A 26,578-nucleotide genomic window follows, 5' to 3' on the forward strand; every position below is an offset into this window, starting at 1 on the left:
GGCAGGCTGCAGACCCAGCACATACTCGCTGACAGGATCGTCGGTGGGGGGGGGGAGGCGGGGGAGGCGGGAAGAACGAGTCTCCTCCAGCTTCTGCTCCGGCCGGGCCTCGCGGGACTGTCCCCCGGAGCGCACCCTGTGCCGCTGCCCGGGGCTCTCCCTCCCGGGCGGCAAGTCGCTCCCTCAAGAGCCCACCGTGAGGGCAGACACTAGGGCAGCTGGGCTGGTCGGGCCCCCAGCCCCAGGGCACCCCAGGGCACCCCAGGGAGGTGGGAGATGAGGGGGGTGGAGCTTCGGGGCCCCCCCACCCCCACCCCTCTGGATGATGTGGTCATCCCAATCCCAGCAGCTCCACCATCTGAGACAAGCTGACTTACAATAATGACTTTATTTTAACATATTTAATTACAGACATAAAATAGCTGGGGAAGGGGGTGAACCCCAGCCTAGCCCCGTCTCGGGGCCGCCAGGAGGGGGAGACGCAGGCGAGGCCTCCCTGATGACCCTCCTTCTGGGGGGGGGTCTTCCTATGGCGGGGCCCTATTGCTTCAGGGGGGAGGGGCCATGCAAACGAGGGAGGCGGGGAAGCCTCTGGGCCCCGCCCACCCCACCCGCCGCGGCCTCCCTCCGCAATGCCCGGACGTGCCCCAACCCTGGCCTCTCCACCTCCTTTCTCTTTCTCCAGGGAGCGGACCCTCTGGCCGGCCCCCCACCCCCTCTGCAAACCTAAAGGGGAATAAATACAAACTTTACAAAGTAAAAGGGGGTCCAACGTTGCCCTGGGCTGGGCCTGGGGTCAGATGGGGAGCAGGCCCTGGGATGCGGGCCTCACATCACATCATCCCTAACTGCAGCAGCGTGCTGGCGTAGGCCATGGGCTTGACGTCGGGATGAGGCTGGGACACGAGAGCACACAGGGCAAGGGAGACAGAAACAGGGCAGCTTCAGGGGGGTTGTCTGAACACCAGATGCAGAGACCAGCCCGCCCCCCAAGAGCTGCTGAGCACTGCGCTCTGTCCTTGACTGGGCCTCAGCCTTGTGCTCCCCAGGCCAGGGACAGCAGGGGACAGAGGGGGTGACTCACCACTGCTGTGAACTGGTGGAACTGGGGCCGCAGGTCAGAGCCCCGGAGGTGGATATAGGAGGCTTTATTCCCCATCTGGTCACTGTGGGGACAGGGGCAGAGCAGCTGGTCAGGGGTGGGGAGCAGGGGGGAAACACAAGGAAGGGCTGGGGAGGGGCCTGGAGGGAAGCGACCCAAGGAGGCTGGATGGCAGAAAGTCCCAGTGAAGAGGGAGACACAGACGGACAGAGCCCATCAGAGACACTGACAGAAACGGAGTCAGAGACGTTGAGAGCAGAGAGAGAGAGGCATGGACACAGATAGCCCCATTATCTGTGAGAGAGGCCAACCGGGAAAGGCAGGAATCCAGGGGAAAGGAGGGGGGCCCAGGAGGTTCAGGTAGGAGGGGAGCAGAGGCGGAAGGGGAAGCAGGGGACAGGTGGGGGGCACATGTCCCCCCACGGAGGCAGGACGCTTGCCAAAGCCTGGACTCTGACCCAAGCACACCCTGGCTCTAACCACCAAGAAACAGAGGATAGAGGAACGTGCTGACTGGCACCCGCAGGGTGTAGGCGGCCTGGTCCAGAGCACAGGCAACTCTGGGGGACAAGGGGCCTGGTTTCTTCAACCAAAAGCCTACCAGTGACAGGGGAGGAGGGACAGGGAACCGAAAGACCAAGAATGTGTCCCCTGTTACTCGGAAGAAATCAAACCAAAAAGAGCCATTTTTGAGAGACACGAGGAAACGGGACTCTGCGTTCAAGTGATCCCATCTGACACTTGACAGAGTGACAGTGGAATTCCGGTTGCACGAAAAGGTTCAGGGGCACCAGAGGGGGTCGGAGCACGGAAGCGGTGGTGCCCAGGGTGGGGGTGGCCGGAGGCCGGCCCGGGCTGGCAACTGCTGAACCCGGGTGACGAGGATGTGGGTGTTCCTTGTACGGTTTTACCTGCTCTTGTGTGTCTCTGCAACTTTCTACCGCAAAAAGTTAAAGGAAAAACCAGCAACACAAGCAACAGCGGGTGGGGAAGGGAGGCCCGGATGGGTCGGAGGCGGGACCCACCAGTAGTTGGGGGCGGAAAAGACGGTGACGCAGCGGCCGCCATGTGCCACCTCGTAGCCCTCGGCCTTGACTTCGTGGCTGCGGATGATGTAGTCCAGGTGGTTGTCCTCCAGGAAGGCCTTGGTGACGTCGGGGCCAAACTGGCAGCTCACGCCCCGCTTGCTGACCGAGCGTCCGTTCTGGGGAGACAGGGCGCTCAGGGTGCCGCCCGCCCCACCCCCTCTGCCCGCAGCCCGCACCCGCCGGCCCAGCCTGGGGAACACTGACCTGCGGCTGTGGGTCTGACCAGAGCAGGTCGCACATGGGACCTGGGTGGGGGAAGGAGAGGGCACGTCAGCGCAGTTGGGGTGGAGGCTGGGCAGGGGCACGCGAAATGGGGTCCTGAGCCCCGTGACCGCCCCGCCAGATCCAGCCAATGTATTTCGGCCCCACAGGGGAGGACCCTTTAACAGTGCTATTCGGATCACACCCCTCTGCTGCTCAAAGCCTTCTGGGGCTCCCGCTGCCCTAGGAACAAAGCCCAAGCTCCTCCCCCAGGCCTCTGAGGCTCTGCAGGGCCTCATCAACCCCCTTTAAGTACATCCCCGCTCACCCCAAAACCACTGCCCTGCCAGCTGTTCCTCCCGTGTGCGAAGCTCACACCTGCCTCGAGCCCCTCTGTGCTTGCCCGGGGCAATTCTGCGTGGCAGGTGCCTCCTTCCCAGTCGGTCCTTGGTGTGGCTCCTAGAGAGGCCATCCGGACCCCCAGCACCCCACCCTCCCCATGCCCTGTGCAACACTTCCCACAGTCGTGCGTGTGTGCGTGTGAGTACTCGGCCACCTGTCCTCACTAGCATGGGAGCCCCGGTACGTCACTCTCCAGAACCCACAAACAAGTGACCAGAGCGCGCCCCACGCGGTGCGCGAGAACACTCCCTTGCAGGCACAGCCCCGTGGGGAAGTGCGCCAAGCCGAGTCACAGGCGAGGACGCAGAGGCTCGGCCCTGCCATCCCCGCCAAGGGCAGGAAGCCCACGCAGGAGGTGCCGCGGCCCCGGGAGGGAAGGGGCTGTCACCGGCCCACCACCCTCACCTGAATCCGGGGGCTGCCGGTTCCGCTCAATCTTCCTGATGTCGTCCAGGGTGACGCCATCTTCACTGAACAAGCCCCCGTGCATGATCTGGGGTGTAGTGCGGGGACAGCTGTGTGAGCGGAGGCACCGGCCACACCCCAACCCTCCAGCTCGCTTCAGGGTGGCCCTCGTGGGCGCGGGCGCGGGAAGGGGCCCGAGGGGTCCCGCCTGCCGCCCTCACCAGCACTTTGCCGTTGATACACTGGGCCAGCGGGAGCCACTCGAACACCTCGCTGAAGAGTTCGTACATCTGGGCTGTGTATTTGGCCTTCACTTCGCCCTCGAAGCCATAGATCTGGTTCATGTTGTCCGTCTCATGGTTGCCTGGCCAGGAGCAGAGCGAAGCGGTCAGCACCCCCTGCACGGGCACCCCGGGCCCGGGTCCAGGGGCCCGAGGCCAACAACACACACACACACCAGAAACCCAGTGAGGTGTTGACACTGCTCTTAGTCCCTTCTCTGAGAGGCACACACTGGGCAGGTGGCCACAAGGCCTAGGCCCGGCCCAGCCTGGAGTGACCATGGGTATGTCCCTTGCCCCCGGGGCCCTGGGCTCCTTTCTGGAGAACCTGCGTGCCTTCCAGGCTGGAAGGGGGCAGGTTGGAACAAAACACAGGCCCCTCCAAGATGCCTGTCGTGGGCCCGCCCCTTGCTGTGCCTCCCAACTTCCCGCACACAACCTCGTTCTGCCCTCCGGGACTCCCAGGGCTTGGGGCAGACAAGGAAGCTGCCCGGGCCCCCGTGTCTGGCTTCATCAACTCTTCCGCTGGGGCTCGCTCTTATCACCTCCTGCAGGGAAGCCCACAGCAGACAGTCACCGAGCACCTCCCACGTGCCGAGTGCTGATGCTCAGGCCCCCGGGAGCCCCCAACCCAGCCCGATTCCCCACCTCTCAATGGAGCCCCCAGCCCGGCCCCATTCCCCACGTCTCAATGGAGCCCTCAACCCAGACCAATTCTCCACCTCTTAATGGACATGTGCCCCTGCCCCCCCGCCGCCCCCCCCCCCCCCCGCCCCGGTGGCCCTTGTTCCCTGGTGAGCTCATCTTGCACCAGGCCACACTGACCCCAAACCTTCCTGCCACACAAGCTCACCTCGAAGCAAGTGAAAGTGATCTGGGTACAGGAGCTTAAAGCCAAAAAGGGTGAGGATCACTTCTACGGAGAAGGAGCCGCGGTCCACAAAGTCGCCATTAAATATCTGCTCTGCTAAGGAAAACAAGGCGTGGGGGGCACTGCTCCTTCCCCAGCCTCCCCATGTCCCGCGGCTCCTGCCGGTGCCACCCTAGGAGTGGGGATGTCAGCAGGGCTAGGGGATCTGGGCTGTGGTCTTCTTCCTCGCTGTTGGCTCTGGCCCAGTCGCCCAGCCTCTTGGAGCCTCAGCGGGATAGTGCTGACATCCCCCGCCTCATCTGTTGCTCAGGAAGTGGACGGTGGAGGGTGACATGAGGTGGTCAGTCTGCCATAGGGGCAACGGAACATGGACCGTCCCACCCGATATTCACAGGCCTGGTGGCCATTCATCAAGCAACGGTCATCACATCAGCAATCACTTACACAGCTCTGACTGTGGGCCACGCAGCTCTTCACACATACGAACCCATTTACCCGTCTCAACAACCCAGTGAGTCAGACCCCATTATCCCTATTTTGCAAATGAGGAATCTGACGCACCAAGAGGTGACGTCACTGCTATGGTCACGCGGCTGGGGAGTGGCAGTGCCTGGGGCCGTTACGTGTCTGATCTTGTAGCAGCCCCGTTTCAAGACGAAGAGAGGCTGGGGCCCAGAGGGACTGAGCCACCTGCCCCGGGCACACAGCGCAGGGGGACCTGCCCTGGCCACTCTGACGCTGGCCGGCCACTCCACCCACATCCCCGTGCCCGAGCGACTGTTCAGGCTTCTCCCTTCACAGGTTCCCACTGTGCTCTCTGGCCACGGTGCCTCCCCCAAATCCAGGTGGAGGGACAGGGAGGGTCTGCTCTTCTGAGGAAGGATACATAGGGGTTGGTCTCCGAGGGTAAACCGTTGAGCTCAAATATATTGAGGAGGTCATAGAACTGGCCGTGGGTGTCCCCGCACACCGTAATCTTCTCTGTCTGGAAGAAAAGAGGCCACCGGAGAGGGAGGGGCCCAGAGAGAGACGTGGGGAGGGGGCAGGGGTGAGGGGAGGGGCAAGAGGTCATGGCGGACCGAGAAGAACCATGCAACAGACACAGGCAGGGGACACAGAAATGAAAAGGGTGGGACAGAGACCAGGAGAAGAGAGGGACATCCAGGGGAGAGACACAGGGTAGGGGGGAGAGGGAAGGCAGACCAAGCCAGGTGGGCCTGTGAGTTTCTGAGCTCCACAGCCCCTCCCCAGCCAGGGAGCCCCCCACCCCCAGCCCGTCCACACACCGCCCCACGGCACGCACCTCTTTAAGCGTGGTCTCCACGAGTGTGCTCAGCTTGGAGAGGACCTCTTTGACCTGTACCAGAATCTGGAAGGCAGGGTGGGCTGTGAGTGGGGCCTGGGGGAGGGCCTGCTGTCCGCCCCGGGCCCCGGAGAGCCTGGGCTGACCAAGAGACACTGCCGAGCGGAGGGTGAGGGAGAGGCAGGCAAGGAACGGGCAGCGGAGGCCAGACAAGTGAGCGCTGGCAGGAGCCACGGCATTTAAACGTTAGAATTACTGGGGCGCCTGGGTGGCTCAGTCGGTTAAGCGACTGACTTCAGCTCGGGTCATGATCTCGCGGTTTGTGGGTTCAAGCCCCGCGTCAGGCTCTGTGCTGACAGCTCGGAGCCTAGAGCCTGCTTCGGATTCTGTGTCTCCCTCTTTCCCTGCCCCTCCCCTATTCTCTCTCTCTCTCTCTCAAGAATAAATAAAAACATTACAAAATTTAACATTTGTTTTAATGTTTATTTATTCTTGAGAAAGAGAGGGACACAGAGTGTGAGCGGGGAAGGGGCAGAGAGAGAGGGAGACACAGAATCGGAAGCAGGCTCCAGGCTCTGAACTGTCAGCACAGAGCCCGACGCGGGGCTCGAACCCACGGACCGCGAGATCGTGACCTGAGCTGAAGTTGGACGTTCAACCGACTGAGCCACCCAGGTGCCCCAAAACATTAAAAAAACTGAAACATTACGATTATTATTTTTTTTAAAGCTTATTTGAGAGTGAGGACATAAGTGAGGGAGGGGCAGACAGGGAGGGAGAGAAAGAGAATCCCAAGCAGGCTCCACACTGTTGGCACGGAGACCATCTTGGGGCTCGAACTCACGCACTGTGAGATCACGACCAGAGCTGAAGTCAGAGGTGTGACCAACTGAGCCACCCAGGCGCCCCTAAACATCAGCGTTATTTTACACGGAAACAGAGACTCTGGGTTCCTCTTAAGATAATCAGCATCATGAAGAAACATAGATGAATCCAGATGTGGTACATTTTATAAAGCAACTGGCCTGGACATGTCTAAAATGTGTCATGGAAGAGTCTCCCCAAAAGGACAGGAGACTGTTCTAGATGAAAGGAGATAAAAATGCAGTATTTGATCCGTCAATGGATTCTGGATTTTGAAAAATCCAACAACACGGGGGCGCTTGGCTGGCTCAGTCAGCGGGGCATGTGATTCTTGATCTAGGGGTTGTTTAGTTCGAGCCCCATATTGGGTACAGAGATTACTTAAAAAAAAAAAAACAAAAAAAAACAACAAAAAAAAACCTTTAAAACAACAAACAAAAAAATCCCACAAAAAAAACCAAAACCACAAAACAGCTAATTTGGGGAAACCTGGGTAAGCTAAAGAGTTAAAGTATTTGTCTGGAAATGTAGATAATACTAGTTTTTGCTACGTGAAGATTAAAGATGACCTTGACCTTGTCATATAGATTTGTCGGTGTTTCCAGATTTTGTGGATGGCCTGTGGACGGTCTGCATTAGTCGGTATTATTTTATCAACGCTAAGTTTCTAAGGTGAGACACCTGAACTGTGGTCACATAGAGTATCCTGGTTTTAGGAGATACAGGTTATGATGCAACTTACTTCTGGCTCATGAAAAGAAAAGAAAACCGAGAAAAGAGAAGGAAAGAAAAAGAAGCGTGTGTGCATACACACGCATACGTAGAGAGAGAAAGGAAACGTGTCAAAATGTTAATTGGTGCATTTGGGTGAAGGGGGCAAGAATATTAACTATACTGTTCTTTTGATTTTTCTGCAGGTTTGACAGTTTTCACAGGTAAGAGGTAGGGGGAAAACCCCCAAACGTTAAACAAAGTAGAAGGCGTCCACTTCTGGTCAGAATGGAGAAAGTTGTAAACTACGGTCATTCTTGCGCTAATGGCAACAGGCCCCGAACCCACAAAATCCAATCTTACGAAAACCATCTGAGAGCCGAGCGTGCGCTCAAATCTAAATGAGTCAACGGCAGACAGCAACCTTCCCTGGGGCTTTTATCCCCGCGGCATGGCAGGAGGGCAAGAGGCCAAGGGGCGCCGAGGCCCAGAGTGAGGGAAGCCAGCGGTACGTTGGTGACAGCGGACGGACCGGAGAAGCCCCCGCCTCCGAACGCCTCTCCCCTCACCTGCCGGCTTGCTCACACGGCTGTCGCGGAAGGCGGGGTGCAAGGCAGCACAAAAGTGGGGGCGGAACGGGAGAGCACAGAACTCCCCCGGCACACCAAAAATCTGGCCGCGAGGCTGAGAATCAGGGAGCTCTCCCACAGTTCCAGAAGCTGGAGACGTGACAACGTCAAGACATCCCTGGGACTTTGCCAGGGCTAAAGGGAGAGTCCCGATCCCAGTCTGAAAACACCGCAAGCCCGCGGTGGGCTAAGTCCAGCAAAATGCCCGAGACGGCAGATCAGACGGACACAGCCCCTCGCGCCAGCGGCCCGACGGAAGAAAGGGCCTCCATCTTCCGTAGAAACTCCTTATTTAGCCCAGTCTCTACTGTTCTTTTGCACAAGATGTCTGGCATCCAACACAAAATGATGAGACACGTGAGGAACAGACCACAGAAGCAGACCCAGAGATGACCCAGATGGTAGGATTACCAGAGACTTTAAAATAACTGTGACAAACGTGCACAGGATCTCGTGGAAGAGACAACACGCGTGAACATATGGGGCAGGGAGAGGAAAACTATTAATAAAAGGAACTAAATGGCAATGCCGGCCATGGGAACGCAGCGTCGGGAATAAAGACCGCGTCCGCACGGTGCCCAGCAGCGTCGGCTGCCGTGACCACCCTCCCCCTCGAGCCGCCCTCCGTGGCCGAGTCTGGGCCCCGCCAGCGCCGCCGCGATGCTATCCTGGGGTCACGGGTGTGTGCAGCACCTGACGGGGCCTTACCTGGTAGGCGCATTTCCGGTGCAGTTTCTTCTGGTCCTTGTACCACTGCATGAGCTCCTTCATGAAGGTGACCGTCACCTTGCCATCCTCAAGCTTGGGCCCGCTGTACTCATCCTCAATGGCTGGGGTGAATGGGGGAGGTGGGGGACAAGACTCAGTGGCCACGGCCACCGTGAGGCCGAGAGGAGGCACAGGGCAGACAGGGTGAGAGGACGACGGAGGGTGAAGGGTCCTCTCCCCGGCCAGGTGCTTCTGTTCAGGCTGGCCGTGCCTGGCCTCTCTGTGCAGTGCGCCCCCTCTTCCAGCACCCCCCTCCCCGCTGCCTGCGTGGTTTTACAGCACTCGACACCGTCTAGTCCCCTCTCTCCCCACCAGGGCATCAGCTCCGCGAGGGCTGAGAGTATTTTATTCACAGCTGTACCCCCGGTGCCTGGAACAGCGCTTGGCACATAGCAGGCGCTCGATAATTATCTGTGGAACGAAGGACTGAATCGTCTGAGCGCCTAGAGGACCTACACAAATCCAACGGGGGCGGGGGGGGGGGAGGGAGGGAGGGGGACCGTGAGGGCGGGGCGGGCGGTACAGATGTCGCTAGGGAGCTAGGCCCCGATGGCGGGATGAGGGGCTCGTCCGCCTCGCCTGAACCGCGGGAACCCAAGCCCCAGCGCCGGACCGTGGAGCTCCCAGGAATGCAGGAGCCACAGACCGCGGCCGCCCCTGCCCGCATCCCTCAGCGCGCACAGGGCCCCGAGAGGGCTTGCAAGAACGTGGAATGTTCTAGGCACCCAGGCCTGACTCACTCATGCTCTCGATGTCCAGCGAGTCCACGACGGAGCGCTTGTGCTCGTCGCCGGCGATGGCCCGCTCGAAGGCTTTCTGCTTCACAATCTTGTTGCACTCCTGGTACTTCATCTTGGCGTCCTTGTCGTGGGGCTTCACCTTCACCACCTGGGAGGGCCGGGGGAGGAGCGGGGGAGGGAGAAAAGAGGCATCAACGCCCAGGCACAGCCCGCCTGGCGCAGAGGAGCAGACAGGACGGGGGAACGCCGCGGCTGCCCGGCCCCGGGCTCCACGAACACGGAAGCCAGACCACCCGGCCTTCACGCGCGGGCGGAGCAGCCCCGGACTTTCTCACCTCCAGACCTCAGTCTTGAGCATCCGCACACCGGGCGATGAGAGCTGCCCACGCCGGGCTGTCCCGCGGGGCAAACGTGTTCACCCGTGCAAGCGGGAGTTCTTAAAATCCCTTTGCTCTGGGGCGCTGGGGCGGCTGTCGGTTGAGCGTCCGACTCTTGGTGTCGGCTCAAGTCATGATCTCACAGTTCATGGGTTCGAGCCCCACGTCGGGCTCTGTGCTGACAATGTGGAGCCTGCTTGGGATTCTTTCCCTCGCTCTCTGCCCCTCCCCCAATCTCTCTCCCTCAAAATAAATAAATAAACATTAAAAAAAAAAAAATCTTAGCTCTGTCGTTAAAAGTGTCCCATCTGAGGACCACGTGTTCAGCTTTAGGTTCCTCGTGGGAGCCACACCGGCCGAGGCTCACTTTACTGACGTTCCAGTCAATACCGAGTGGGGAGGGGATTAAGAGGAAAGCAGGGGTTGGGTCTACCGTGGCAATGAACAGCCCAGACCCAGCAGAAGAACCGAGGACTTGCTGGGAAACCTGGACTCCCTGAGCCTCAGTTTTCTCTCATCTATGAAAGGGGGGACGCGACACGTCCCACCTGGCAGGGCGGCTGGAAGGACAAGTAATGAAGATGGGGCTCAGCACACAGCGGCTAGCACCTAGCGGCGTCCCCTCAGTCTCCTCCGAAGGGCGGTCAAGACCACGGGCCACAGAGCCAGGCCGCCTGCTTCCAATCCCGGCCCCGCCAACCCTCGGCGGAGGAACGCCGGGCGGCCAGTCCCTCCCTCTCTACGGGAGGGAACTTCTGACAGCGGCCCCGTCAGAGGGTGGCTGTGAGGGTCACAGGAGCGGACACGCATGAAGTGGGTGCAGCGCGCCATCAGGAGTAAAGTCCACACGGGCGCCGGCTGCTAGTCACGGCCCCTTTCCTGGGCCGCCGTGCTCGAAACGGGATCATACGCAATAAAGCCCCGGGCACGTGACTCTGGGGTACAGTAAGTTCTCAATAAAAGGAGCCTGTGCCCACCCCTCCCTCCACCTTCTATCCTGCCTTATACAAACTCGGATCCTCCCAAGTTCAGCAGCAGACAGGGCTGGATCCGAATCCCAGCTCTGCCGCTTCGTCACCGTGTGACCTTTGGCAAGGACGTCACCCGTCCAGGACTCAGTTTAGTTATCTGTAACTATGATTGCTCTGAGTGGACCCCGCCGGGCCTGCCCATTCTGCTGGCCACCCGAGGAGCTAGGTCCCTGCGGCTCCTGTGCTGGGGGCGTGAAGAGAAGTGTCAAAGCAGGCCTTCAAGCGTGGGGACGCCACCCCCGGGGAAAGCCTGGCAGAGTGAACCAGAAGCCTGTGCAAAGGCCCTTGCTAACCCCTGCGGGTCACCGTGGCTCATCCACCCTGGGAACGGGTGCACAGACCCGGTGGATGGCAGGAAGCCGGGCCGTGGCAGGCGACGGCTTCCTCCCTGGCTGGGCAGGCTCACGCCCGGGTATCCTGCCAGGCGGCTCCACCTGGGGGTGGGTGTGGCGCGAGGCCCGGGAGGGAGGCAGCACCCCCTGGAGTCCTTCCCAGTGGGGACAGGGTTTGAGTCCACACCCTGGGGTTAAGTCCAGGCCTGGCTTAAGTTATTGGCCTGGCACACAAGGGCCTGCCCACCCCTGCTTTCTGTTTGCCCGGCACCACCCGGCCAGACCAAACTCACAAGTGTCCAATGTGCCAGCTCCCTGTCACCTGGCACAGGCTGCCCCCTGGCCCAGAACACCTCACGTCCGTCTCCAACCCCTTCCTGGTTCCTCTCCTCCAGCTGTCAGCTCCGCTGTCCCCTCCTCGAGGAGCACCCCACAGCCCCCCAGCTTGGGTCAGACACCCCTCTGGACGCCCACAAGCCCCTGGCTCACCTGCCCCAGCCCTAAGCACGGCTGGAGATGGCTCTCTCCCCACTGGAAGGCAGCCCCGCGAGGCTGCGGCTGCGTCCCAGGAGGGAATGAATCCCCCCCCCCCCCGAAAGGAAATGATGAAGCACTCAGCATTTCCCCTGGCCAGTCCCCTCTTCTCACAGAACTCGCAGGATGGCTGGAGGATGGGGACAAATACCAACAAGGCCGGAAAAAGAGGAGCGGCAGCAGTAACAACACACGGCTCACTTCCTGAGCACCTACTATGTGCCGGAGCACGGCGAACTTGCTCCCTTTACCTGCAGAGCAGCTCTGTTGGGTGTTACCACAAGCCCCATTTGATGGATGGGGAATCTGAGGCCCAAGAAGCCAGAGTTCCGTCTTCTCCCTGCCTAGGATCCTGACTTCCACCAGCACGGTGGGTGCTCCCTCCCTGCCCACCGTCACTCGGCCACGGCCACTCGTCCCCACAGCACCTCGCATGCCCTCCAGGGACGTACAGGGCCAGGCCTCCAGGGGCTGAGGGCAGGCCCTCCCCGTCCTGAGCCCCGCCTCAGCCTCTAGGACGAGGGCAGGGTGCCAGCACCCGTGCAAAGGGCTCCGTCGGCCAGAGTGCTCATTCCAGGCCCAGTGGCCGCTGCTATAGGACTCACTATGGGGCTGGGAAAGCGGAAGTGGCCCTGCCGGGCCTCCCTCCTCCCACGGGGGGTCATTTGCTCCCAACTGGAGGGGCCTGGTGGTTCAGAACTCAACACTAGACTCTTCTGTAAAAAGTGATATGTGGACCGTGTCGGGGTCCATATCCTGACTGTGGTGTCTGTGTGGTCACGCCAGAGGTGCTGCGGGGGAAACCGGGAGAACGGGATCTCTACTCCTCCTTACCACTGCACGTGAAGCTACGACGCTCTCCAAAAGCTGTTTCTAGGGGCTCCTGGGTGGCTCAGTTGGTTGAGCATCGACCTCGGCTCAGGTCATGAACTCGCGGTTCTTTGAGTTCAAGCCCCGCGTCGGGTTCTGCTCGGAGCCTGGAGCCTGCTTCGGATTCTGGGATCTTTCGGATCCCTCTCTCTCTGCCCCTCCCCACCTCACGCTCTGTTTCTCTCCCTCTCTCTCTCAAAAATAAATCAGCTTAAAACAAAAAAAAAAAGCTGTTTCTAAAAAGTGCCACCTTCAGCTGGGCTTGTTCACGGGCAAGACCCATAGTGCGCGAGCTAGTGACACAGTAACACAGGTTCGCACGTGTCGGGTAACCAGGAACAGCTATGTTACGTGACGCCCCGAGCAGATCCGAGGGGCACTGAGTAGTCACACATATTCCCACCACTGCAGCAAAGCCTCCAGTCACCCGACGTGGAGGCACCAAGACCATCAATGACCTCTCGTCAGTTCAGGTCAGATTTTGCCACCAGATGAGTTGCCCGAACTTAACTACAACGGTGGCCTTTTCAGGACGGCCCGAGTTTGGAACTGAGGGTGAGGGACTGTCGTCCAGCAGCGAGAGCCGGGCCCAGGCTGAGCGTTCCTGACCTCAGGGGACCCACGTGACTACGCGTGGCGGGTCATTTGGATGACCTACCCTGCATAGATGACGAGCTGTGCCCCAGAGAGGGGCCGTGCCCATCTGAGGCACACGGAGAGCTGGAGGAGAGCCAGGTTCCTAGGCCAGGCACTGCACAGTGACAGCCGTAAGCAGGACACCAGGGTTTTCACCCTACAGGGCGACACCCTCTAGTGAGTTAACTGAGGTCTTACTCAGTGTCCCTTTTATTTATAATAAAACAGAAGAGAAGAGAGCCCGCCAGAGTGGGGCTGAGCCACAGGAGGATGTCAGGCCGAGACGATTCTGCCCGCTGCGTGCCTCCAGGGGCCAGGTGCTTGACTCTGGTACGAGACCGTCACTTCCTGGCTGCGGGATCTCAGGGAGCGAACTACACTCTGGGCCTCGGTTTCCTCATCTGTAGGTCGGGGAAAACAGTCCCCACGCACAGGGTCGGCGTGACGACTCCGTTACGAGGGCAGGCAGGTCCCAATCGCGCCCCGCCCACGGCGAGCACCGTGCCAGGCCTTAGCTGACTGCTCCCCCAACCGTGGGGACAGCCACACCTTAGGTGTGCGGGCGCCTGCACGGGCTTGCAAGGCAAGACGCATTTCTGACTGACTGCGCTGGACTATGCTGTGAGAAGAAACCCGAGGGCGAGCCGCATTGTGAACCAAACCCCCAAAATCCACGAAGCGGGGTGGGGACTGCGGGAGTCCCCCAGATCCAGCCAGGGCCCACACGACCATCTGAGCGCCAACCACAGACAGGAAAGAAGATGGTGGGGTGAGGGGGAAGGGCAGTCTTTCGAGAAGAGGACCCAAAAATGGGACAGGGAATCCGGGAGCAAGGGTCCCTCTGAGAGGACTAACTTGAGACGAGGGGGTGGAAAGGGGAGACTGTTCCTACTGAGGGGCCCTGGAAAGGCCCACCAGCAGAGGGAGACACACGTGGCCCCCCCTCCCCCGCCCGGGGCCCCTAACAAGGTCCTGGTACCTGCAAACAGCCCTTCCTGTGGGCCACGGGCTCCCCCCGCCCCGACACCCCCATGAGAAATGCCATCAAGTGTGTAGTGTGGGCAGGTCCCACTGCGAATGTACAAATCTCCCTGAATCGTCCCGAGAAGGCCCTGAGGTGGGCCCTTCTACAGATGAGGACACCGAGGGCAGACAGCCAAAGCACTCCGGGCCACATGGCTTACAGCTGGGGTGTCCCGACCGTGCTGCCAGTACCAACTCCTACATCAGTGACCTTGAGGCTTTTGCCTATGACTCACGGTAAGGAATACATATTTTATATCACACGCCTGTGTTTACGTAAGTGAAAACGAGCTTTTCACAAACACGTATACCCACTTCCTCCGAATGAACCGTTGTTTTCTTCTCTATTCTATTTGATGAAAGACAGAGGTGCTGGTCTCAAACCATTAAACTGACTTCACAGCTCACTCACAGCTACAGGCAGGAACTCTAGGTTCAGGGCCCAATTCGGCCAGGAGATCCGGGAGGAGGGGTTTCCCCCTCTAGACCTCAGTTTCCTGCCTGCACAATGGACCGAATTCACACATGTAAAGAGCTCACACAGAGCTGGGCCCACGGTGAGCGTGCGGATGAGGAAACTGAGGCTGAGAAAGGAAAGGGCCAGGCCACAGAGAGGCAGAGCCTCAGGCTTGTTATTCAACCAAGGTCACATCTTGGCTCCGCCTCCGAGGACGCCAGGATCTGAGAGCGGGCCTGAGGCTCCAGCAAGCATGTCTCCAGACAGCTCTGGAAGGGAGGAGGGGAGGAGGTAGAGACCGGAGGGTGAACTGCCCCGGGCCGGCCCTTCTGCCCGTTGCCCCCAGAGCCCGATGAGATGTGGCAGCGTGGAGAGGCGGACAGCCTACAGGCACATGGAGGGCCCACAAGGATCACAGGCTCGTGCGGGGACTCCCACGGCTGCTGGTGAAGCCACCACAGGGAAACAGGCTGTGACGATTTAAATGCTGAGCGTGGCCCCCGCCCCCAAGAGGCTGTGGATCCCCCTCACCTGCCTTCTATGGCATAAAAGGCCTGGGCAGAAGTTCCGATGTGGTTATTTCCACAAGACGGCCAGAACTGACCATCTTCAGCCTCACAGAGTAGGCGGGGTTAGGCCCCCGACTGGGCCAGAGCCACAAGAAGGGTCCTTCCCTGCCCCCCCACCCGGGGAAGACTTCCCTACACCTCTGGGCACGGTGAGACACTGGCACAGGCCTGTGCACAGACTCATCGGCCCTCCGCCCTGCCAGGCTCTTCCAGGCCTCTCCCCGCACCTCGAGCCCTGCAGAGAAACCCTGCCCCCATCCAACCCTGAGTGCCCTCCCGGGTTACTCATTACTGGACCCTGCGCCCCAATGACCTCTACTCACACCACTTCGCCAGAGTCCCATGGCCACTCTGGAGGTGGCCACTCCTCTTGCCACAATTCTCCAGATGAGGACAACAGGGACAACAAGGGGAGGCTGGGCTGGGGAACGGCTTGGGACCCGAAGCTCGTAAGGACTCTGTTCTGGGGCTCCCTACACCATCCTGCCAGGGGGCACCCCACTCCCTTCTCCATTCTGACCCCAGTCTCTAAACTACCGCCTCTGGGGTGCCTGGGTGGCTCAGTCGGTTAAGCATCCGACTGCAGCTCAGGTCATGATCTCACAGTTCATGGGTTTGAGCCCCACGTCGGGCTCAGAGCCTGGAGTCTGCTTTGGATTCTGTGTCTCCCTCTCTCTCTGCCCCCCCTCTGCTCGCACTCTGTCTCCCTCAAAATAAACATTAAAAAAAATTTTTTTTAAGCCACCACCTCTTCCATGGCCCTGCCCCCACCCCAATACAGGTGTCCCCTGGCCCTGTCTTGGCTCAAGACTTCACTTGGCCTAAAATCCACCCTCCACCCCAGGCTGGCGGCCAGCCCCGCTCCCTCTAACTGCAGCCTGTGGCTCTCAGCCCCCAGGCACCCTCCCCACCCAACAGAGGCTGCTCAGCGCGTATGGTGAACGAAATAAAATAGGATGGGGGTGAGGGGGAAATAATAACGCAGCACGTTCCGACTGAGCCCCTGAGGGTGCCAAGCACTGACCCAATAAACCGAACAAGCAAACTCCTTCCTTTCAGGGGGCTCACTCTCTGAAGCCGGGGAGCCACGGGGGCCTGGGCTCGAATCCCAGCTCTGCCACTGGCCAGCTGCATGCTGACGGGCCGGTAGCTGAACTCTCTGGGCCTCAGCCTCCCCATCCGCACAGTGGGGTTCATCACCGTCCCTGCCCTGCCCTGGGCTGCCAGTCCCCAGGGAGGGCATGGGACACGCCTGGAGTGAGCGCTGGCCCCCGGATGTCACAGCGCCTGCCGTTACCATCAGAGCAATCGTAGCGATGGGAGTGGCTGCCGAGCCGGTGAACTAGTGACTTCCCGCGGTGCGCTGGGTCCTCTCCCTTGTCACCTCATCACAACACGTGCCCCACCCGCTGCCCTCTACAGCTCATCGCCCCGTTCCGCCTTCTTCCGAGCGTGTACCCCGCCTGCAAGGGCTCTGTTGGCCTCAGCTAGGACACAGGTCTGCGTTTTGCCCTCCTCCGGACTGGAACTCCACCAGAATATGGCTGCGTGGCTCTCATTCACCAACAGTGCCAATAACCGCAACAGCTCGTGGGTACAGAGCACGGACTACATGCCAGGCACTGGTCTAAAGGCACGAAAAGCAGAAACTCATTTATTCTTCACAGCAACCCTTAGAGGCAGGTCTCAGTGTTCTCCCCATTTCGTGACGCGGACAAGAAGGCACTTGGGGCGCCCGGGCGGGGGGGCTCAGTCGGTTGAGCGTCCAACCTCGGCTCAGGTCATGATCTCACAGTCCGTGAGTTCGAGCCCCGTGTCGGGCGGGCTCCGTGCCGACGGCTCAGAGCCTGGAGCCTGCCTCGGAGTCTGTGTCTCCCTCTCTCTCCGCCCCTCCCCTGCTCGTGCTCTCTCTCTCTTTCTCTCAAAAATAAACAAACATCCAAAAACAATTAAGAAAAAAAGACAGCACAGCGAAGCCAGGTAACTTGTCACTTCACTAAGCAAGTGACAGCAGAGCCGGGATGGGAACCCACAAAGCGTGCTCCAGGCCGAGCCGCTGGACGAGTGAGGGGTGAGTGAATGCGGGCCCGGCCTCCTCACACCCTCCCGCAGCCTGCCCAGCACCCCGAGGCCCGGCTCACCGTCTCGTAGTCACGCAGGGCGGCCCGGAACTTGCCCAGCGCCATGTTGCTGGCGGCCCGGCGGTAGTAGCCCTTAATGTACTTCTTGTCGATCTCGACGGCCCGGGTGGCGTCGGCCAGCGCGTAGCCGTAGCACTCGGTGCGCAGGTAGGCCAGGCTGCGGTTCCCATAGTAGATGGCGCTGCTGGGGTTCAGCTCGATGGCCTGGCTGTAGAACTTGATCGCGTTCTCGTAGTCCTTGGCTGAGGAGACGGAGGAGCTGGCCTGAGGCAAGACCACCGCCACCCGGCAGGAGCGGCCCCGCGGCCGGTCCTGGCCCGGCCCCACCCACCCACGGGTGGGAAAACCGAGGTCCGCAGCTGAGCTCAGAAACGTCTGTTCCGGCCCGCCCCCTCTTCCCTGTTCCAACCGTCCCACCCCGGCACGGGCTTGGTCTTCTCAGGTTCGAATCCCCAGGACTCAAAGTCACTTCCACACAACCCCCCCCCCCCCCCCCAGCCGTCACCCCTTAAGGCACCAACCGGGGCAATACTTCTTCCAGGGAGGACTTCCAGAGGGTCCTCCTCTGGTCCCACGGCCCGGAGAGGACAGATTAATGAGTGCCGGAGCCGAGATGTTGTGAATCCAGCACAGGTGAGTCTGCCCTGAGCCCTTTGCTTGGCCAGCCCCCACACTCACACAAGTAAACAAGCCCAAAGAAGGGGCCTAGTAGGAGAACAGGAAGTGGGAAAGGAGAAGGGGACACGCCGGCAGAGACCCAAAGGAAGCAACAAACTGGACAGGAGGAAAAGCATTCCCAACAGAAGGAACAGGAGGTGCAAAGGCCCCGGGGTGGGAAGTGAGGGGGTGTGCTGCCAGCGCACGCCTTGTGTCCGAGGACCATTGAGAGGCTGGTGTGGCTGGGGTGGAGGAGGCTGAGAGCAGGGAGGCTGGCAAGACAGATCCCGAAGGCCACAGCCACGGAGGGTGTAGATATCGATGTTCTAGGCGTAGAGTGACAGGATGCGTCTGACCAAGGGGGAAAGGCTGATTTTGTTTGCAACGAGCTATGGCTGTGCCCTGCGCTTTACATTTTCACCCGTGGAATCCTCACATCTCCACGGCATAAGCACCATCTGGTGTTCACTTTAGAGATGAGCCACAGAAGCCTTGCTCAAGGTCAGACACCCAGTCTGTATCTGCAGAGCCAGGCTTGGACCCTTCCCACGTGCCCATCTGACAGGCAGGAGAGCAAGGCTCAGAGGCTTGCCTGGTTTGGGGGACCATGATGTGCCAGCTGCCGTGCGGGGCTCTTGGTACACGAGTCCCTTCATTGAACCCTCACAACAACCCTGAGGACAGCTGCATTAGCCCCATTTTCCAGACGAGGGTACGGAGGCCCAGAGAGGGAGATCCCGTGCTTGCGATCACAAGGCAGGTGGCAGGTGGCAATTCCGAGCCAAGCCAAGACCCAAACGCGCCCAGCCTCACTCTCACACCAGGTGACCCCTGAGAGGAAACCTAGCACAAGGAGCACGCAGACAGCGGCAGGTGGCCCGGGCCCAATCCTGGCCCCACCTCTTACCTGCTGGGTGTCTTGGGCAACTTACGTACCCCCTCTGGACTGGAGTTTCAGAGTCCTTCTCCTAACACTTGGCCTAAAATGGGAAGTCCTACCCTAACTCCCACCTCACTCTTCTCCAGTGTGGTTCCAGCGCCATTGGATGAACCATGACTTTCCTTTGTTTTCTTTGCTTATAATCCACATCCCCAATTTGAACCTCAGCCCTGTGAGGGCAGGACCCATTTGTCTTACTTCTTTGAGCCCCTGCTCAGTCTGAGGACACAGCAGTCCTTTGCCCTGCCCTCCTAGGGCTCACAGTCCAATGGGGGACAGACACACACACACACACACACACACACACACACACACACACCTCCAGACAATGATGACCCAGAGTGTTTAGCACAGGGGCAGACCAAGATGATGCCAGAGCAGAGACCTAGAGGATGACAGTGAGTCTGGTGAAGAAGATGGAAGAAGAGGGTTCCAGGCTCCATGAATAGTTCTTGAATGAATGGGCGAAGGAAGGAAGACAGAGACAGACAGACAGACAGACAGACATAATAACACCAGGAAAAGAAGTCAGGTCTTGGGGAGACGGCCAGAACAATAGAACGATCCCTCCTGCAGGCTAATATCTGGCAATCTGTCAAATGGCTCAGATGTCCCCTCTTTCAGGAAGCCCTCCTCCGCTCTCAGGCTGGGTGAGGCACTCCTCTGGGCCGCCCCAGCCCCTGGGCTCCCCTATCCCAGCCCTGCCCATCACCGTTAGGCGATGGGTGTGTCTCTCCAGGACTGGGAGACCCGGAGGGCAAGCCCAGGACTTCCCAGAAACAAGCCAGGGCAGAACCAGACAGCCTAAGTCTGAGGGACCCTCCCTGGAATGCCAGTGCCTTCGAGGACTACTTCAGCCTCCCGGCTGTGTTCCAGAGGCCAGCTGGCCAGCTCTCTTGACGGCTGAGGTGTTCCTCACGGGGCCCGTTTGGCCTGGGGTGGGGAGCCTGGTGTCTCAGAGCCCCATCGGCCCTGCCCTGCCTCGTCTAGTGGCTCTGAGGGCTAAATAAACTCTCGCGTGAAATGCGGCTACAGCAGAGAAGGCGATCAGCAGATGCTTGCAAAAGGAGTAAAAAATGAGTGAACAAAGAGGAGAACCAAGCAGAGGAAACGGGAGGAGCTGCACTTCAGGCACCTGCCCAACAACACCGGTTCCTGAACCTGTTCTATCTGCTTTACGAGCGCATCCAGTCCTCCAGATTTTAGAGGAGGAGGACACCAGGGCACAGAGAGGTTCAGCCATTTGCCCAGGGGTCACACAGCACGAAACAGGAAGAAACAAGATTTGAATCCAGGCAGCCTGAGCTCTTAACCATGTCGACAAAGCCAGAGACCCAGAGGCGTCTTTGGGGGTTAAATACAAGCCCTCCCGTTTTACAGAAGGGGGGCGATGAGGCCCAGAGAGAGGGGAAGAGAGCTGGGCAACATCGGGGACCAGGCTCTGCCCCCCAGGGCTTCCGGAAGGGGCCTGAGCCCAATCAAGGGCTATCCTCTTCTGCCTGCAAGCTCCAGGTAAGGACTCTGAACAGGGGCACCAAGCACGTGGCGAGGAAGGGGGATATCCGGGCTCACACTCTGACCTTGGGCAAGCGGTTTCACTTCTGAGCCTCAGCTTCCTCTAAGAAACAAACAGGGCCGCTCCTCCCTCCCTCCCTCCCAGCGCCCCGGGGAAGATGAAGCGTGTACCTGGCCACCACAGGGGCTCAATTAAGGAGAGCGGTAATTATTCTTTTTATTGTTATTCCCACAGCCCCGGAGGCTGGGGCTCGGTGCCTGCCACCGCCTGCCAGACAGTGAGGGGCCTGGACCAGGAGGGCCCTTCTCCTCTCAGCCAGCTCAGTGCCAGCACCTCTGGCGGCCTGCCCAGCCCTCGGGCTTCCGAGGGCCCGGGGCCTGGAGGGCAAGGAGCCCCTCCCCGTGACTTATTGCTTCCCAGAAGTCCTACCTTGCCTCAGCACCCACCCTCCTATTTGCCGCTCTTCCCGAGCCCCATTTCAGGGATGGCCCCACCTTCCTCGCTGTCCCCCGGCTAGAGGCTGTGCCTTGTCCTGGACGCCTCTCCTGACCCCTCAACCCCCAAAGCCAGGCCAGCCTCCTGAACATCTCTCAAATCCGTCCACCATCCCTCCGGCCCCGCCCTGCCCTGGTCTGGCCTCCATCCTGCCCGGCCCAGGTTCCTGCCCCAGCCTCCTCCCAGGTCTCCCAGCCTCCGGTCCTGCCCCTCCGCAGGGGTCTCGCTAAAGCACAAACCTGACCCGGTCCCTCCCCTCCTCAGGACTATCCACGGCTCCCCAGAGGCCGCAGCAGAAAGCTCAGCCCCCTCTCCTGCCTCTTCCACTCCAGCCCCACTGACTTCCCTGGTGCCAGGTTCCGCTCCCCTTGCCAGGATGGGCCTCCCCGACCCCGACCCCGTTCTCCTTGCCTGGGGGGAGGTCCCTCCTCCCTCTCTCCAGGCGGCCGCCCTCTTTTCCTCTCTGATGCATTTCTTGAGTCGCTTTCGGTCTCTGGTCAGCACCACCACCGCCTCTCACCTGTCTCCGTCTCTCGCATCCAATGTCAGCCAGGCAGCTGGGGGAATCTCACCGGGCCTCTTCACCGCCCCCAGGATGACATCCGCACCCCCCTACCCCCCCCCCCCCCAGCCAGCCGCCAAGGCTCCACCTCCAAGCCTCATCTCTCACGGGTCCTTCCTACCTCCTTCTCCGGCGCTGCAGCCTGACCCACGTTCCCACTCTGAATCCCTCTGTGCTCCCACCGAGGGCTGCGAAGGCTCTGGATCCCTCCCCTCCTCTCATCCCTAAGGATGAAACACTTCACTTGTCAACATTTGCTGTCCCTTCCTTACTTCCCAGTTTGCTCTTCGGTATCCTCCAGGCTGACGCCCACCCCCACTGGTCCCCAGAAACTGCTCCCGTCAAGGCTAGCTGGCACCAACATCCGTGGAGCCAAATCCCGCGGGCACTGCTCGGTGCTCGCCTTGGCAGCATGTGACCCGGGCCACAGCCGCCCTCCTTCTGGAAGCACTCTCTTCTCTCATCTTTCCTGACTTTCCTTCCATTTCACGGACCACTTCTCTCGAGCTTCTTCCTCTTCTGTACACGTTAGAATTCCTCAAGGTTCCGGCCCCTTCTCTCCCTACAAGACCTCATCCATTCCGAGGGTGTTCTATTCCCCTCATTGGCTGACCATGCCTGAATTCCTCTCCTCAGAGCTCCAGACTGGACCATCCGTCTACTCGGGGTCTCCTCTTGGACACCTGAGTAAAATCCAAACTAGCCTTGCAGTGACTTATGAAACCCTACCCGGGCTGGCCCCTGTCCTAAACGCATCTTGTATCAGTCTCCCTGCTGATCCGCTAAAGTTTCAGCCACGCCAGTCTTTCATTTCCTACCGCAGGGCCTTTGCACATGTCTCTGCGCCCACCTGGAACACTCCTTCGCGACTCTTCTCTACTTAAATGCCTCCTCCTCAGTTAAGGCCTTCCCTGACCGCAGTAGCCTCCAGCCCGATCTCCACTTCACACCCTGTCGGTGGGGGGGGGGGGGGGGGGGGGGGTTCAAAGCCCTCATCACAACTTCTAAGTATTTTATTGTTTCTGGTGTTTTTACTCAATGTCTGATTCTCCTGCTAAATTACAAGCTATAAAAGGGCAGGGCCACATGTGGCTCATTCACCGCTATAACCCCAGAGCCCAGCAGAGTCCCTAGCGCATAGCAGGTGCTCAATCAACATGCTGAATGAATGAATGAATGAGTGCCCCCACATCTTACTCTTTCCCAAGATCCCATGTCATACTATTCTTGGGATTTCCCCCACCTTTACTCCCAGAGCCTCCCACGCATCCCTTTTCCTCGTGCAACCCCAAATCTCCCACCTCCTCGCCTTGCCACCTAATGATCGATCCCCCCCCCTCCGCCCTTACAATTCCCTACTCAATTGGGACAGTGTCCCCCAGGCCCCACTTGGTGCCACCCACCCTAGACCTCCCCACTTGGTAGCACCATCACTCCCGAGCCCCCTGTCGCTACTTGAAGGCGCCCTCTATAGGGCTCACCATAGCCAACACCTCTCAAGGACCTCACGTTTGGAAGTGCCCTCGTTCCCGTCCCCCTCCCGCCTCACACTTGGTAGCGCCCTCTCCGGCCTCCCCATTTAGCAGCACCCGCTCCGAACGCCACCTCTCGCTATCACCCCTTCTGTCAGAGCCCCCCCCCCCCCGTCGCCCCCCGGGTCGCGCCATCCTGCCTCCCCACGCCGGGTCACTTGGTAGTGCCTGCCCCGCGCCCAGGCTGCCGCTCCGCGTTGCCATGGTGCCGCGCGGGCCGGGCACCCCTTGCCCTGGGCCGCTCTCCACCCCACCCCGGCCCCCTCCCGGGCGGGCGCACCTTTGAAGTAGTCGTTGGCCTGCGTCTTGAGCTCCTCTGCCCGCTTCAGGGCGCCATCGGCCGGGGGCTCGTCCCGGGGGGGCTCAGCACACTCAGTCCGCTCGCCCTCCGCCATCGCCATGCCGCAAAGCGACCCCCACCCTGGCAACGGCCGCCAGCGGCACCCGGCCGAATCGTCGCGAAGGAGTGCCGACTTGCCGCGGCCGCTGCTGCACAAGTGTCGTAAAGCGCGGGCCCCGAAGGCGCCCTCCGCGCGCCTGCGCAGGGCCCTTTCGCCGTAGAGCGCGCGGAGGACAAGGTGACCAGAGGGCCCCCGGACAGCGCCCTTCTTAGAATGAGCCATGGGGGGGGGGGGGGGGGCGGGGAGGAAGGGGGTTCGCGGGGCGGGGGGCCGGGAGGAAGGTCTGGCGTGGCCCCCCGCCCCAAAGTTACAGTGTCCCGAGGCGGCAGAAGTTCGGGGGGTTTTAGGGTGGGATTTCCCCGCCGTCTCCTCGGGTTGGTGGGTGTGGCTGCCAGGCAGCACCGTGCCCAGCGCAGAACCAGAGCCGCGAGGCTAGCCATACTGCCAGTTACTCGTGTGACCTTGAGCAAATCGGGGCAGTTACCACCACCCCCCCCCCCGAAAAACGCGTGGCTTCTCAAACCAACGGAATAAAGTTTCAACCTTGAGGTCAGTATTGCTAGCTGTTAACTGAAGGCGCCCCGGATGCCCAAGTCGGGAGCAAGACTCGGAAGTTTGGTTGCATACACCCGTCTCCTTTCTTCATCCTCCGCTTCCCAGCCTTACGAGGTGCCTCAGTGCCCTTAGGAAAACGCCGAAATTTCTGATGACCTAGGAAACCTCCCCAGATGCCACTCCCACTCCTGCCCCCACCCCCCAGCTGTACACCCTCGCAGGCCATCCTTTCCAAGCCCTCAGCCGCTACCCATGTGGGACTATGGCTCTAGATCCCTTTAAGGCTCTGCTGGGGCTCCCCTTCTGGAGACACGAGCTAGACCACTCCCCCAGCCTCTTTGTCCTGGCGGCCTGACCTGACCCCACAACCTCCTATCACAGCCAACAATCAGCCTAGAAAGTAGATGCTAACATCAGCTCCATTTTACCGCTGAGGACTTTGACATTCGTAGAGGTCATCAAACTTGCCCAAGGTCATACAACGAGAGTGGCAGAGCCAGAACTTCCAACTTGTCCCACCTTAATTCCTGCGCTCTTAAGGCCCTGCTCGACTGTCTCTGTGTTCCATCGCTCACCTTGTGGGTTCGATTTTTGAGATGTTTAGGGGTGTGTGTGGGAAGCCTGCCGTGACGGGTTTGGATCCAGGATTCGAATCCAGCTCAGCCCTTCCCTGCTGTGTGACCTTGACAAGTGACCATCCTCTCTGAACCTCAGTGTCATTCTCTGTAAAACGGGGACAATAACCATGCCTGTTTGTATACAATTAGAGGAGAGTTTGAGAAGATCAAGTGTTTGGCACAGGGCCCAACACAGATCAAGTAGTTTTTATGTCCACTCCGTTGTAAATACCCAGACTGGGACTGAGTACCCAGAGCTGGGAGGGGAGCTCCCGGAGGGGCTCTCTCAGCAGGTCTTGGGAGGACCTCACCCTGCAGGGTAGGCAGGGAAGACTTCCTGGAGGAGGGGAAGTCTGAACCAAGACTTGAAATATGAGTAGGAGATAACCAAGTGAGAAGGCATTTAAGGTGAGGGGCCAACAGGTGCCAAGGCTTAGAAGTGTCTTCTTTCTTTGAAAAGATTTCTGCGTCATGGGGGAGGTGCCTGGCTGGCTCAGTTGGTAAAGCACATGACTCCTAATCTCAGGGTTGTGAGTTCAAGCCCCAGGTTGGGCGTAGAGATTACTTAAAAATAAAATGTTAATTGAATTAAAAAAAAAAAAAGATTCCGGGGCGCCTGGGTGGCTCAGTCGGTTAAGCAACAGACTCCGGCTCAGGTCATGATCTGAGTCTGTGAGTTCGAGCCCCGCTGTGCTGACAGCTCGGAGCCCAGAGCCGGCTTCAGATTCTGTGCTTCCCTCTCTCTCTGCCCCTCCCCCGCTCATGCTCTGTCTCTCTCAAAAATAAAATAAAAACATAAATTAAAAAAAAAAAAAGGTTCCTACATGGGACAGGAGTTATGAGGTGATCTACGGAGACGGGACGGAACGGAACAGGCACACCCAACTGCACGTGAATCTGTAGACACGCAATCTCTCTGTGTCACATGTAACACCATACGCTCAAGTACAGAGAGCACTGTGTCACACAGATCTCCGTCTACGAAATGACGGTGTCAGAACGGTCCCATCCGTGCAAGCAAAATTGCGATACCACAAAACCTCCCACACTCAGGAACGCAGAAACCCCAGGTAGCCAGAAACCCATAAAGCAGAGTCCTTTCACTCTGATGCTAACACATACGGGTAGAAGGGATTACGATCCCCCCCGCCGCAACCAGTTCACAGAATGATGTCACAAAGACACGTACATAGAATTACAACATCACCGGACATGCGCTGTTACCGACCCACGCAGGAACACAGAGTCACACGGACTCAAAGTGACACAGCCAGCCAGGATACCCACGCACCGCGAAGCGACCCCGCAGATGAGTCAACACACAGAGCTCTGGTGCCTACCAAGGCGAAGTCTTTATGCTGGTGTACAGACTAGCGGGTTTCAGAGCCAGAGTGGCTGGACCAGTCCCTTCCCCTCCCCAACCCCCGTCCAGTTCCCTCCATCGAGGGCCCAGGTCACCCCCTGAGGGAAGGAGGGGCCGGAGCCTTCTTCCCCCATAGCACCAATCTGGACAGGCCATCCCCGGACAAAACAGAGAAGTGCCTTCCAAAGTGGGGGTGAACTGAGCTGAGAGAGGGAGGCCTTTTTGTGGGGGAGACCAAGAGTAGCACCGTCGTAGCAATGGGGTGGGGGGCAAAGGGGGATACACAGGTAGTGGTGGAGTACTGAGGAGTCCCGGCCTCTCTCCCCACCCGTGATATGCAGATAGGGCTGTGCGTGTGTCTGTGCGGCTGGGGAAATCTCCTGGATTGTAAGGGAGCCCCAGGTCCCCCAGGTACCTGGGGCCAAGTAAAGGGAAGTGTGTCTCTGGAGAGCTGGGGGTGGGGCAGTGGTGGTGGTTCTAGGAGAGGGAAACTTCAGGGACATGAGATCAAGAACGGAGGGGCTTGGGCGTGAAGTCCACTAGCAGAGGCACTTGGAGGCTGAGTTCTAGAACCAAGTGAATTTTGATCTGAAATCAGAGATGAT

The 26,578-nt window shown here is 59.5% G+C and overlaps 1 protein-coding gene across 2 annotated transcripts; it reads right to left on the minus strand.

Annotated features, from left to right (window-relative positions):
* Positions 1–369: 369 nt before the first annotated feature.
* On the minus strand, positions 370–23,529 carry PPP5C (protein phosphatase 5 catalytic subunit). 2 transcript variants are annotated; one of them, XM_042969160.1, is made up of 13 exons: positions 23,318–23,529; positions 17,336–17,577; positions 9,366–9,513; positions 8,566–8,687; positions 5,654–5,719; positions 5,237–5,335; positions 4,333–4,438; positions 3,420–3,562; positions 3,199–3,286; positions 2,395–2,435; positions 2,128–2,306; positions 1,085–1,166; positions 370–896 (listed from the first exon to the last, which is right to left on the minus strand). In XM_042969160.1, the coding sequence occupies exons 1-13, from the start codon at positions 23,436–23,438 to the stop codon at positions 834–836; spliced, it is 1,500 nt and encodes a 499-aa protein (XP_042825094.1). In that variant the 5' UTR covers positions 23,439–23,529; the 3' UTR covers positions 370–833. The 2 variants fall into 2 exon arrangements, with proteins under 2 accessions (XP_042825094.1, XP_042825095.1); XM_042969161.1 differs by lacking the exon at positions 23,318–23,529 and adding an exon at positions 21,464–21,507.
* Between the last annotated feature and the right edge of the window lie 3,049 nt (positions 23,530–26,578).

This window comes from Panthera tigris, chromosome E2, assembly GCF_018350195.1.
Source record: "Panthera tigris isolate Pti1 chromosome E2, P.tigris_Pti1_mat1.1, whole genome shotgun sequence".
Lineage (NCBI taxonomy): Eukaryota > Metazoa > Chordata > Mammalia > Carnivora > Felidae > Panthera > Panthera tigris.

Coding starts and splice junctions, on each gene's coding strand:
- PPP5C (XM_042969160.1), bottom strand. CDS start 23,438: ATGGCGATGGCGGAGGGCGAGCGGACTGAGTGTGCTGAGCCCCCCCGG. Junction 3,287..3,419: donor GTATCAACGGCAAAGTGCTG/GTGAGGGCGGCA, acceptor ACTACACCCCAG/ATCATGCACGGGGGCTTGTT. Junction 2,436..3,198: donor CCGGCAGCCCCCGGATTCAG/GTGAGGGTGGTG, acceptor TCCCCCACCCAG/GTCCCATGTGCGACCTGCTC.